General features: G+C 53.8%; 6 protein-coding genes across 6 annotated transcripts; 4 read left to right on the top strand and 2 right to left on the bottom strand.

Moving 5' to 3' along the window:
- Nucleotides 1-67: 67 nt before the first annotated feature.
- J4E85_001359 (uncharacterized protein) lies at nucleotides 68-2,080 on the bottom strand (the record flags this gene model as incomplete). Its single annotated transcript, XM_051465645.1, has 1 exon — nucleotides 68-2,080. The coding sequence occupies one exon, from the start codon at nucleotides 2,078-2,080 to the stop codon at nucleotides 68-70; it is 2,013 nt and encodes a 670-aa protein (XP_051330202.1).
- Nucleotides 2,081-2,647: 567 nt separating this feature from the next.
- Nucleotides 2,648-3,262, bottom strand: YAE1 (Essential protein Yae1, N terminal; the record flags this gene model as incomplete). Its single annotated transcript, XM_051465644.1, has 1 exon — nucleotides 2,648-3,262. The coding sequence occupies one exon, from the start codon at nucleotides 3,260-3,262 to the stop codon at nucleotides 2,648-2,650; it is 615 nt and encodes a 204-aa protein (XP_051330201.1).
- A 431-nt stretch (nucleotides 3,263-3,693) lies between these two features.
- Nucleotides 3,694-4,704, top strand: J4E85_001357 (uncharacterized protein; the record flags this gene model as incomplete). The annotated part of the gene is made up of 1 exon (XM_051465643.1): nucleotides 3,694-4,704. The coding sequence occupies one exon, from the start codon at nucleotides 3,694-3,696 to the stop codon at nucleotides 4,702-4,704; it is 1,011 nt and encodes a 336-aa protein (XP_051330200.1).
- A 1,221-nt stretch (nucleotides 4,705-5,925) lies between these two features.
- Nucleotides 5,926-7,865, top strand: J4E85_001356 (uncharacterized protein; the record flags this gene model as incomplete). Its single annotated transcript, XM_051465642.1, has 2 exons — nucleotides 5,926-6,593; nucleotides 6,641-7,865. The coding sequence occupies 2 exons, from the start codon at nucleotides 5,926-5,928 to the stop codon at nucleotides 7,863-7,865; spliced, it is 1,893 nt and encodes a 630-aa protein (XP_051330199.1).
- A 1,154-nt stretch (nucleotides 7,866-9,019) lies between these two features.
- On the top strand, nucleotides 9,020-10,334 carry J4E85_001355 (uncharacterized protein; the record flags this gene model as incomplete). The annotated part of the gene is made up of 2 exons (XM_051465641.1): nucleotides 9,020-9,087; nucleotides 9,143-10,334. The coding sequence occupies 2 exons, from the start codon at nucleotides 9,020-9,022 to the stop codon at nucleotides 10,332-10,334; spliced, it is 1,260 nt and encodes a 419-aa protein (XP_051330198.1).
- Nucleotides 10,335-10,897: 563 nt separating this feature from the next.
- Nucleotides 10,898-12,001, top strand: J4E85_001354 (uncharacterized protein; the record flags this gene model as incomplete). The annotated part of the gene is made up of 2 exons (XM_051465640.1): nucleotides 10,898-10,997; nucleotides 11,094-12,001. The coding sequence occupies 2 exons, from the start codon at nucleotides 10,898-10,900 to the stop codon at nucleotides 11,999-12,001; spliced, it is 1,008 nt and encodes a 335-aa protein (XP_051330197.1).
- Between the last annotated feature and the right edge of the window lie 1,265 nt (nucleotides 12,002-13,266).

Here is a 13,266-nt window from a genome sequence, read left to right as displayed (position 1 = left end):
TATACCGTCATAATTCATAAAAGGCATGGCTGCTTATATGAGGGGAATTAAATATATTATACAACTACTAGCCCTCAAAGACGCCATGTTGAAGATCAACGCCAAAGTCCTTCGCCATGACGCGCATGTGCGCTTCGATATCATCCTCCATACCTCCGCCCACACCGACCAATTGCTTAAGCTTACTCCAGAGGAAGACCGCATCGCTGAGTGTAAGCACAAACCGGAAGCGCAGATGCTGGATCCAGTTCTTCCATCTCTGGCTCATAGTCAGATCTTTGGATTCGATCAAAGCCCTACTTGCCCATAGTCCAGTGATCTTGATGCGGTTGACAGGTGAACCGAGGAATTGATTGTTGCCTTGTACGATACGTAGGTTACGGCCGATGAAGAGAAGTTCACGTGGAAACTTCGCGTCGTCGCCGAGAATGAGCTTGATGGCGTCGCGGCCTTTGGCTTGCATTTCAAAGGCTCGCTCCGCTTGGTCTTTTCCCTTCATTTCGGATTTGAGAACACCTGCTACGCTCTTGTCGCCACCTTCGTACGGACGCATGAGTGTTGCTGATGCGAATATGTCGGCGTGCTTTACGCCCCAGCTGGTGACGATCTCCTCGATCTTGGCGTTGTCAAAAGCGAGAAGTGACTTCCAGAATTCAGCGTATTGGAGACGAAACTTGGGGTCCATGCGGATATACAGGCCGTGATCGATGAGGACAACTTCCGGCTGTCCGTTAGGCAGGCGGCGGACGAAGATGTTTCCTGGATGGGGGTCGCAGTGTACCGCACCCCAGAGGAACATTTGTGCTGAGAAGAGATCGACGATAGTGTTCATGGTGGTCTTCAGGGAGACGCCGAGGCCGCCTTTCTCGTCGTTGCCTCTCCATGAACTACGGTCAGGCTTGAAGAACTCGTGCTGTGTGGCGTCCTCCGGCGCATGTGTATCGATCTTAGCGTCTCGGGGAATTGGTGGTAGCTGGTTACCACCTGCACCGGGGCTGCCTCTGCGCCATCCACCCTTCCAGCTGTTTGTAATGCCCTCCTTGTCCCATAATCGTACACCTTCGATCCATTCCGCAGTCATGACGCGCTTGCTTGAAAGCTCGCGGTACACTGCAGGTATGTAGACCCGACCGTTGAGTCGCGGTTCTCCGGCCACAAGCCCCTTCATCTCTACCGCGTTGTCTGCCTCGTTCTCGAAATCCGTTTCCAGCATTAGGCGCTCCGAGATGTATGGAACCAGCGTGTAAACAGGGATGCCAAACCACCAGGTATACACTTTGGAAACGACCTTGAATGCCCAAAGGTCCCATCCTACCTGCTGCGCAATCTCTCTCTTCTGAATCTTGATGGCGACCTCCCTTCCATCTGCCAGTCTTGCCCAGTGCACTTGCGCAACACTCGCGCTAGCCCTTGCAGTCTTCTCCATTATACCCCAACCGTCCTGTCCTTCCCTTGTGAAGCTGACACCGAAGACGTCCTCGACGCTTTTGCCAAAGTCCTCTCGTATAACTTGCTCGACTTCCCACCATTCGTTCTGCGGCGCATCGTCGAACATCTGCTGGAACATCTTCTGGAACTGTGGTGGCAATATCGCGCTCTGCATAGCAATCGCCTGTCCAATCTTCAAATATAGTCCGCCATTGTACCGCAGCAGGTCGAATATCCTTTGTGCATTCCGCGCATGCAATTCCTCAATGCTGTTCGCAAGCGGAGGATGCGCACGGAAGTTGATCTTGTAGTCTATGCCTATTAAGAGGCCGGTCTTGAATGTGCGCAAACTGCGTGTGATGGACGAGGCGTAGAATTGCCGGTCAGCTAGCCACCCAGCACCGAGCAGTGCAGAGACGACAGCAAGGCGGCGCACCCATTTCCGGCGGGTAAACGGAGGCTTGACTTTACGTTGTCGTGGTTTGGGTAGGTCTGCGGGGTTCGGAGGGCGCAGAGGCTCCCATTGCTGTGTTTGAAGGCGGCGCGCGAGTGGTGCCTGGTAGAGTCGCGTGGGGGAGAAGGTTGACGTCAGCAATCGTGATGTCGCATGTTGCGCAGGTGCTCTTCGAAGAGCAGACAAGCCATGTATCATGGCTGTCGGAAACAGGGTGGAGACAGCACGGGAAATGTGTAGTATGACATGAGGAGCACGTTGTGAGATTGCATTATCTGTCGCGCATTGTCGGACTTAAAGTCATGACGGCATTTTCAACGCCGCCAATTGCCCGCCTACAACCGTTCTTTCGTCCGTGCACCATCCAGAGGTGTCAGCCTCATGCTCCGGTATAACCCGAACTTCTGCTTCTATCGTAGCTCTATCCACTCGTTCTTTGTAATCTTTGAGAGTTTCGCTATCTAGCCAAAAGTTTTGACTTTGTGAAGCTGCGCGGGATGGGAAAGGATAGGACGTTGTGTGCCAATATTTGCCTTCCCTTATCCTATCTCGAGATGGTGTAGTTCTGCTTCATCTTCCGTCAACAGGAGGCCACCTCTTCCTTGAGCGACCTATAGAGCGTTCCGATCGGGAACATGGAGAGGCGATTGCTGTGATGACTTTGACACCACTTCAGCCCTTGCTTACGCAAGTAGGCTTTGTCGTGATATCGATATGCCAGGCAAGGAGTGGGAATGCGAGAGAGCACCTTGGTATCCTTCGGAGTCACTCTTGACTCTTCTCCACAGCCTTGAGATCAACGTCCCACCTCTTTGCCAGGTCCTCAACCACGCCCATCCACTTCATCACTACAGGATGCTGGTCCGAGACCTCCCTGAATGTAGGGTCGTCGTCATTTCCTACAACACCCCACTTCCATATACCCTCTTCGTCTACCCACTGGCGGCCTAGCAACTCCTCGATGGCGAGCTCTTTACGCGCAGAATCAAAGACTTGTGACACTTCCTTGTGGACTTGCTCGTCCTGACCCCTCCAGGCCGCGACAAAGCCTTGTAGAACTCCTAGTATGTAGCCGACGCGTAGGCCTAGGTTGGCACCGAGAGAGTAGCCTTCATCGAATCCTTCTTGCACGTATTGGCCTTTGCTGTTTGCCAGACCCTCTCGGTATGCATCTGTGTCGAGCGCTCGTTGACGCGAAGGGAGGTCGGATAGTATTTCGTGAGCGCGTACATGAGGGACGTTCGCTGAGAGGGTGGGTGATGCTGGCGCTGAACCGTAGATGTCGTCGAGTGCGTTTTCGTGTGGAGGCGTAGGTGGAGCGTGTCCAGCAGCGAGTTGCGTCGGGTCCAAAGTAGGTGACATGTCACCGAATGCGTTCATGGTGGGCGTGTTTCCTCTCCAGTAAGGACTGCGCGGAACGTGATTCTAGTCATGTTGCGAAATGTACTTGGTGGGGTGGAGGATGAGGATCTGGTGGGACTAGCGCTGTCTTCGGCGGACACGGAGGATTGAGCCTGTTCGAGTGGGAGCGCCAGCGTCCTACCTGTACGCCCCCTCTGCAATGCTCTCGAGCATAAAGTCTGAGTACAGAATGCCCCGCTAGAATCTGTCCGGCACGAAAAGTCTGGGATACTTCACAAACGCTATCTCCGTCGCCACGGACGAATATTGGGACGCACGGTTAAGCTGGCAGGACTACATTCATCTGCAACAGATACTTTATCAACAACCGCCATCGCGGTTGCTTACGCTTTCTAATTAGCATTACATCTCCTTATAAAATTATCTACTTCATTCCAATACTCGCCATCATGGTTGCTCTCGACATTGTTCGCGCTCACAATGCATCGCTAAAAACTCTACCTCCGAATCTAGTCGCGGTATTCGTTGGAGGCACAAGTGGGATAGGCTTTTTCACTGCTCGCGAATTCGTCCGCACGACCACAAGCCCCCATGTCTACTTGATCGGCCGAAACGCGACAGAAGCCAGCAAGATTATGGATGAGCTCAACTCGATCAATAGCTCATCCCAGGTTAGCTTCATCCAAAAGGACATCTCGCTCTTGAAGAATGTGGACGAGGCATGTAGTGAGATCAAGAGGAAGGAGAAGCAAGTCAATGTGCTGTTCATGACGTGCGGATACCTCACGATGAAGGGGAGAGACGAGACAGCGGAAGGACTGGACAGGAAGATGGCTGTGCAATACTACGCACGAATGCGATTCATCTCTCAACTTACACCACTCCTCAACAACGCCTCTGAGGCTGGCAACCTGTCTCGCGTGGTCGCTGTTCTGGACCCTCAGGCTGGCTTGAGACTCGGAGGCCTTGACTATTCCGACCTCTCCCTCAGACATAACTTCAGTCTCAAGAACGTCCTGCTCCATGCAAGCTCTATGACGTCTCTCTCCATGGCTCACTTGGCAAATCAGAATCCAAAGACAGCATACATCCACGAATACCCATCCGGCGTCGAGACAGGCGTAACGCGAGAACTCTTCGGTCGCTTCAACGACACCGTCATGTCTACGCTGGGTGGACTATTTCGACGCTTTCTCTTCGTTCCACAAGTGGAAAGCGGCGAAAGACATTTGTTCGCTGCCACGGCGCCGCGATACGCCCCCAAAGCGGATAGCGCCAAGACAGACGTTATTGGAAGTGATGGTGTGAAGGGCAGTGGAAGCTATCTGCTGAATTGGAACGGGGACATCCTGGCAGATACCAAGAAAGCGCAGAAGCTGAGGGAGGACGGCGGGCTGGACAAGGTCTGGGGGCATACACAAGAGGTTATGGGCAAGATCGAGGAGAGTGGAAGGTTTTGACTTGAGCGGCAATCTGTTATTAGAGTTTGATCGCTGGGCTTGACGTAGGATGGAGCGGGCCGGGAGAGCAATCCATGGGACCAGGACGACTGAGTCGCGCTACGCGTGTGGGGCATATCGATAGGCGCACATCTTCAAGGTTGCGTGATGCTGAGGCAATGTTGCTCGACATGCACGAGGCGCAGTTTGTTGGCGTTGGTGAAGTTTCTGCTCTATCTGGAATCAGCCAATATCAGACCTTGTTGTGTTTGTTGGAAAAAGAGAGCACGATGACGCCAGGTGTGGGCGCATATAGGGCGTCTGTCTTTCTGCGACGCGACATCGTGGGTGTCCCCAGGAAGGTTGTGTCGGATCGGAATGGCATTCATGCGCTCCTTGCCTACCAGAAACACCTGGCTTCTGCGCCCTCAGCGCGGCACTGGGCTCTCGAGATGAGCAAGCTAGCGTGAACCCCTATTCATGTGCGTGACGATCACCAGGGCCCGGGTCCCCAGCTGCATGTCGCCGGCGGACGATAACGATTACACAACACTGAGCTATCGCGTGCCGAATAATGACTGGCGCGCGTGCAAATTGGGCGCTGTCGCCCGTGGTTGTCTGGTTAGGCCAGCTGTTTCGCATTGATCTTTCGGGCGTGCCACCCCCGTCGGCGTCACCATCGTCGTTTCCCGCTGTGCATCCAACCTCGAGAAGCCGCGGCCAATGGCAGGCGCCGTCCAGCCTTCTCCTTCCCGAGACGCGTCACGCCGTGTTGACGTTGGTGTAGTCGTTGTGGCGGTCTGTTCTCCATTCGCCCTCCAGGGCTATTTGCATGCTCTCGTCCTCCTCAACTGCACTCTGTCGCAACGTTGCTGCCGCGCATTCCTTTTTGTGCAGAATCCGGGGGTGCCATTGCGCGTATCGTTCCTGCAGTAGTGCCTCGGGCCTTAAGGTTAGTCAGAGGCTCTAACCAGACCCTGGGCCCCCGACCCGCACGCGCCATTTGGATGCGCGTTTGACCAAGTGCTGACCTTGGGATACAGCCGGCTGCTCCTCCTCCAATTTCACTTGCCCTCGCACTAGGACGCCAGACGCTTCCGAATTGCTGTGCCGTGCGCAGGACAGCCCAGCCCAGCAAGACCCAGCAGGACTGCTTACCCACTACGCTGCAGTCCTCGATTGCTAAGATTACACGCGCGCGAAGTGTGAGCCACTGATATTAAGAGCCCTCTGCTGCCCACCATGGCCACCACCACTGACGACCGGTCCCCTAATCCACCTAATACCAATACCTCGGCCTACAAAGACGGCTCACCTGACCCCTCTGTCCGCCCCTCTGCAGCCCAGTCCCAGTCCCAGTCTTCCGCCGACCAAACAGGACCGCGCCGTTCCAGCTTCAACTTCTTGCGCCGAACCAGCGGAAAAAGCTCCTCTGAAATCCGCGGCAGCAGCACCAATCGAAGCGTCTCCGGCGGCAAGATGAGCAGGAAGCAAAAGGCCCTCGCCCAGGAGGAGGCTCTCCGCAGGCAGCGCGAAGCTACCATGCTGCCTAAGCAGCCGCCGCGCCTGCCTTCCCACTCGGCCCTTCCCCAGCTCGCGACGTTCGGAGGTGAGGACACGCGCCCAGACTCCATTGCCATTGTCTCCAACAAGGCCGGCACCTACAACCCCACTGCCCACAACTTCAGCCGCCCCTCGACCGACACCTACAGGATGGCTCCCGCTCAACCCAGCCCCGCTGTGGCGCCGCCCGTGCCAGGCTCCTCGCCTTCGACCTACATGGATTACGATCCCTACCCGAGGACCGAGAGCATGACCAACCGCGGTCGCTACAGCTACGCCAGCAGCCAGATCAGCACCGTCAACAGCCCCCGTCGTGTGCGAAGGAGGAAGGACCCCACGCCTTTCAAGTATGTTCCGCTGCATCGCCATAGTCACTGAGCTAACCAGTACCTAGCATCCTTGTCATTGGCACCAAAGGCTGCGGCAAATCCTCTTTCATCGAGTTTCTCCGCACTGCGCTCGCGCTCCCGGCTCGAAAGCGCCCAAACACTCCCTCGCCGCCTGCTACCGCTGTAGGTGGTGGAGACTCGCCTTTCACTTCCGAATTCCTCGAGACCGAAGTTGATGGCGAGAGAGTCGGCGTCACGCTCTGGGACTCCGAGGGCCTCGAGAAGAACATTGTCGACTTCCAGCTGCCCATCATCACCTCGTTCCTCGAGTCCAAGTTCGAAGACACTTTCAGCGAGGAGCAGAAGGTCGTACGCGCGCCAGGTGTTAAGGATACACACATCCACTGTGTCTTCCTCGTTCTGGATCCGATTCGCCTCGACCAGAACATAGCCGAGGCTCGCAAGAAGTCCAACATTGTCAATGCTGGCAGCGCCATCTTCGGCGGTCTAGACGATCGTCTCGATCTCAACATACTTCGCGAGCTGCAAACCAGGACCACCGTCATCCCAGTCATTAGCAAGGCAGACACAATCACCGGCGCGCACATGCGCTATCTGAAGAAGACTGTCTGGGATACCATCAAGCGCGCAAAGTTGGACCCCTTGGAGGCTTTGAACCTGGACCTTGGCGACGATGACGAAGACCCCGACCGACTTGATGAGCGCGACGAGGATGAATACGAGCAGTCGTCTGAGGGCGAAGGCAAATCAGAAGTTCTGAACAAGATCCTCGAGCGATCTTCTTCCGAAGCTGCGCGCTCCATGGCTTCCTCCAGCTCTTCGACCAGGTCGCACTCCCCTCCCACGTCGCCCCCAAGCGCCAGGAAAGGCCACAGCCGTAAGCCGTCCGCCATGTCCGCCTCGATCCACAGCGAGAGTGCCGAGACTCCGTTCCTGCCTCTCAGCATCATCTCGCCAGATCCTTACGACCCCGAGGTTGTTGGTCGCAGATTCCCATGGGGCTTTGCCGATCCTTACAACCCAGAGCACTGTGACTTTGTCAAACTCAGGGAGAGCGTTTTCAGTGATTGGCGCTCTGAGCTACGCGAGGCTTCCCGTGAGCAATGGTACGAGGGCTGGAGAACCACTCGACTGGAAAAGGGCAGGCGACGGGTCGTTACATCGGATGGACCCGCCTCCAGGCAGCTCTCTGTTCCTGCGACCAATGGACGGGCAGCCAGCGCTGGCAGCCGCGAGTATCGCCCGTATCGCCCTAGCAACGATTTCTAGATATCTCGACCCTCAGACCCCAGGCATCTTGCCATACCCGCGGCATCATCGAGTTGGATCCACGACAAGCAACATCGCTGCACAACGCGATCATTCAATCTCTACCCAACGAAGCATCTTCTGATCCTTCGCCATCCATCACAACTCACACCGTACATGTTCTCACTTGGAGGTCTCATACGCCTTTTCCTATATCAGTCTGCATCTGGAAGCTTGTGTTTTCATCTGATTTTAAAATTGCGCATACCCTTTTTCTTATTGTTTAGTATATTCTAGATTCATGCCGTTCCGACAAAGTTCATTCCGTTTCACAAAGGATCCGGGTGGTCGATACGTTATTCACGCTGAGCGTAGCCTTTGATAGTATTTGGAGCAATGCGGGAACAGCTTCAACGTGTATTTAGCAAACGATCGAGGGATCGGTGGAGGGATTGTAGCATGCTGATCGTACGTTTTCGGGAAGCAGTAAAAAAATTGTATTTTATGAATCATTCGTTGCTTTTGCTTGTTGACCGTGATCATCCAAGCTAGTATTGCTCGATCCACACTCGCAAGAAACAAGCCCGGTGGAGAAATAAGCTAGGATCAAGGTACAAATTGTGAAAACCAGTACGAAGCCCAGGACCAGTGTCGATAATTTTCGTTGTGTCTTATCCCGAGATACCAGTTGGCGGGCCAGACTCGTTGTCTCATTGACCAATCGCCATCTCGTACCTCGCATCGTGCATGTCTTGCGCGCAGCGACCATCGTTCGGCTCTCAACGTTCGCCATTAACGACGAGACCTTCTGCATCTGCAATGGCTCCCGGTATCGCGCCTTGAGCGATTTATAAATACAAGGCATGCACCATGTTGTCTTTTCTGCTCTGGCAGCACTCGTTCTCGTCTGCACTGCGTTCACGCTCTTCTTTCGGCTACCTCAGGATACCGATATGACTTACTCACGCAGCTATGCATCACTACTCTTTGCTTCCATAGCTACTACAGCGGTAGCCCAGAATGTAACAAAGGTAGATTTGGGCTGGTACGCACCTAAGAAGAGCTGGGTTAATGATCTTGATCAAGTATTAAACGGGACGGGCACGAATGGGTTCGTGTTCAACAGCTCGCAGCTGCCTGTCGGTGTGAACTATGGGACGTACAACTGGTGCAATATGCCTCATGTCCGAAAGAATGAGTATGTCAAGGTAGATGACGACTTTGAGCTGGCGTACGTGGAGGTGTAAGTTGTCCTACAATCCCAGTCAACCGAGAGCGTCAGCTTACATTCTGCAAAGTATTCATCGCCATCACAAGCGCACACCATATGCCTCGAATACCTTCCCCAAAGAGTCATATCCCTGGGATTGCTCTGACCAAGGTCTCTTCTACTACGGCGAGCCTCTCAATCCCACTGGTAACACGTCGGCGTCAACATACTGGAGCGTCTACACCAATTCTATCAACCCTTTCGCCGCGAGTGGTTTCAACGGGTCGTGCCAATTCCCCCAAATCACCCGCGAGGGGCTCGACGACTCTCTACAGCATGGCAAAGACCTCTTCGGCGTATACCACGACCTGCTCGGTTTCCTCCCCGACAACATCAACGAAAAGACAACCTGGCGCGTCTCCAACAACGTCATCACCAGCCAAGTCGCCGGCATGCTAATCGAAGGCATGTACAGCCCCAAAGAAAACGTGCCCCTACACGTCCAACCCTCCACCATCGACTCGCTAGCCCCATCCTACTCCTGCCCAGCCGCCTCCTCCCTCTACAGCTCCTACGGCGTCGGCAGCACAGCCGCAAACTGGACGCGACATCTCACCGCTACAGTACCTCTCTTCGCCTCTCTCGACGCTATAAGCGGCGTGCCCACTGATTCATCAGAATGGCACACCTGGTTCGACCACTACTACGACAATCTCTCCGCCCGCCAATGTCACGCCAAACCCCTACCTTGCAACATCACCAACCCCGCTCTCTGCGTCTCCCAGAACCAGGCCGACACCGTGTATCGCTTGGGGCAGTACGAGTACTCGTTCATCTACCGCGACTCCCCGCTTTCCTTACAAGCAGCTGCTGCTTCCTACGGCGTCTACATGGCAGAGTTGGTACAAAACATGCGCTCCGCACTAGCGGGTCAGAGTCCAGTTCTGTACAGACACAACGTTGCGCACGATGGGTCGTTGGCGCGTTTACTCAGTTTTCTGCAGGTGGAACAGATGGTCTGGGTGGGCATGGGTTCGGAAGTCGTGTTTGAGGTTTATCGGAGGAAAGGGTATGAGACTGCTGATGGTACTAGTGAGCGTGAGAAGGCGTATCTACGTGTTCTCTGGGGAGGACAGGTGATGAGGAGCTCAAATCCTAGTCTGGGTAATAAGGATGGGGAGGTTGATATGATTGATCTGGAAGTGTTTTTCGGGTATGTGGATGGTTTGGTGGGGAGGCGGGCGAGTATGGTTGTTGGAAACTGTGCGGAGGAGGATTGATGGATGATTTTTCTGCATGTATACGAGATTACTCGGGTTCTGGATAAGAAAGGGAGCAGTGATAACCGGGTCCGTTGTTGATTCTCTCATTGACACGGATTAGGCCCCATGTTCGCACGTCTAGTAACTCCAATCAGAGAACTGGACGTGACGAGCTTTCTTCTCAAGGCTAAACTGGGCTTACTAAACGCGAAGGAAGCAGTGTAGGAGTCGTAAGCGAAGGATTTGTTAAGATGCAACATGCATGTAAGCATGCTGTCAGCTCGAAACCCGCCAATAGAACGAGACACATTTGACTAGCGAACGGGGGCAAGGATCTCGCTACTTCTCGAACTTCTGATAAGGTACTTGGTTTGTTGAATGCAGCGATTTGGAATATACGCACTAGGTGTGACTGTGTTTATTCAGCAAAGCAGCATGTTGGGCTTCTGCGTGATGTATATATTGGGTTGACAAGTCGCTTTGCTGCAAACAGTCTGTGTTGTTGCTGACTTTGATCAACGATACTTTAGGTACATCTGGACAAGTACTGCATCGAGGGAGAACTCGTAGGTTCATCAATCATGCCACTTTCGACGAATGCCGAGGTGCTGGAGACGAGCAATGGTCTTGTGAGCACTCTTCGCGGTATGGCTGGTGGCGCGCCGCACAGTTTTAGACCAGGTATGTACTTCTTCCTTATTCTTCACCTTCTCCTTGCTTAACCCTTTCTGGGTCACTGTTCCAAACGCAACCTCTAGCTAACACATCCTCTACCAGCCCACGCAAAAGGACATCTCCTTACCGGAACGTTTACTCCCAGTGCCACGGTATCGGACCTCACTACAGCCCCGCACTTCAACACGCCCTCCACACCAATAACCGTTCGCTTCTCTTCCTCCACCGGTTTCCCCAAGATCGCAGACACAGACCCCAATGCCAATCCCCGCGGCATTGCCATTCGCTTTCACCTACCGCCCAAGGAAGACGGGCGAAGGCAACACACAGATATCGTTGCGCACTCGACGCCATACTTCCCCACACGTACCGGCGCCGAGTTTCTAGAGTTCCTCAAAGCGGCAACGGGGCAGAATGCGGGAGAAGCGGTGCCTGAGTTCCTTGGCCGCCATCCCGAGACAGCGAGATTCCTACAGGCTGCGAAGCCTAGCCCTGAGAGCTTTGCAACGGAGAAGTTCTTCGGTGTGAATGCGTTTAAGCTTGTTAAAGAGGACAAGGTTACTGTGGTGAGGTACAGGATTGTGCCTATCGCTGGAGAAAAACATCTCGACTCCGAGGCACTAAAGGAAAAGTCTGAATCCTACCTGTTCGACGAGTTGAAGCCGCGTTTGCAGTCTGGTCCGATTGGATTCAAGCTCTTGGCTCAAGTCGCCGAGGAAGGGGATGTGACGGATAACGCGACGGAAACATGGCCTGAGGAGAGGAGTGTTGTAGAGCTAGGCGAGATCCAGATTGAAAAGACGATGGAGGACGCGGAGAGCGCGAAGCAGCAGAAGAGCATCATCTTCGATCCTATTCCGCGGATTGATGGGTTACAGCCGAGTGACGATCCGTTGTTGGAGGTGCGTGCTAGTATTTATCTCATTTCGGGAAAGCAGAGGAGATCTGCGGAGGAGCCGGCTAAGGCGGAGGATGCGGTTGCTACTGATGCTGCGGTGGCTACTACGTGAGGAGGTTTCTGAGGGCTGGATAGGCGGAAGGTAAACAGGCATGCGTGAAATAAAACAACTGGAATACGCTCCTTCTTGCGCATGGAATCAATCTTTTTTGTGGTTGAACGACATGTTGTTTGGATCAATGTACCTGAAGACCTCGATTGCTGACGTTTACTTCGGCGACCTGAGTCCATTTGGTTATGTGAAAGTGTCCAATGGAGATTGAAATGGAGTCACGTTCCAGTAGGAGTAGTAGTGCCTTGCTGTTCTTGGACCCTTTGATCTGGCGCAGGGCTGATATGTAAGGGTGCAGCCATAGCCGCAGCAACAACGGCGAAGTCGTGCATCTGTTTTTGTGCCGAAGGTTAACCTAGGATTGAGCAAGTGCCGTGCACAGACTCATAGCCATATAACCGGGACCCTCTAAGAGGGCTGACCTTCCAGCTGGTACTGGGATGGCAGTGTTTATTGGGAACTTAGTCGAATCCGGCGACACTCAGGGTAACCCTAGCAATACTACTGCCATTTTGAGCAACATCGCAAATCTATTTGCCATACAGCAGCGAGCCTCTCGCCGCATGAACTTTGACTGTTAATCTGGGCACGTCTGGGATACATCGGATGAGTCGGAATAGTCGGCGCCCTTCGTCGTTGAGTATCGGGATGATCCGTCTCACCGGCAGGGTCGCGGTGGCCGAATTGTGTCTCGTTTGCTGATCAAGCGATGATCTAAGACCGCTCTTTGTTCTCTTATCTTTTCAAGAAGAGGCTTGACTACTGTGCTGCATATTTACAGTCAGCTTCGAGGGTGAAATGCTATTCGCCGGGTAATGGTTAGTGGTGGGTGAAGGAGTTTTGTGATAGGACATCGTAGGCGAGAATGACCTTCCATCATCAGAGGAATGGCCACCGCTCTCAGCCTAGTAGAAGATGCTATGTGACCAGACGACTATGTGAGAGGTTGGTGGTGTGTGATGTGAGCCTGATTGGTGTGCTCAGTAAGCATTCTTTGCGTGTTAAACATCATCGAACTGGAACTGGTGATCGATAGTCCTAACCAACGTCTAAACAGTATTAAGCTAGGTCTCTGCTACCAGTCAGTTGGAAAGGGTCTTTGCGAGACTGCACATTGCCGATGCCGTAGCATCCGAGACTGTGCCGTAGCCGTGAGGTGATCCGATGTATCTGAATCTTACATGTTCAGCCTGCGCATACCGTACGCATCTAGCTAGCTGGAATAGAAGGCTCTTTGTTCTAGGGCAGAGGGCGCAGGCGCGACC

Source organism: Alternaria conjuncta (assembly GCF_024043145.1).
Source record: "Alternaria conjuncta strain BMP 0040 chromosome Unknown scaffold_2, whole genome shotgun sequence".
In the NCBI taxonomy this organism is placed as follows: Eukaryota; Fungi; Ascomycota; class Dothideomycetes; order Pleosporales; family Pleosporaceae; genus Alternaria; species Alternaria conjuncta.
This window is presented reverse-complemented; position numbering and strand designations above follow the sequence as displayed.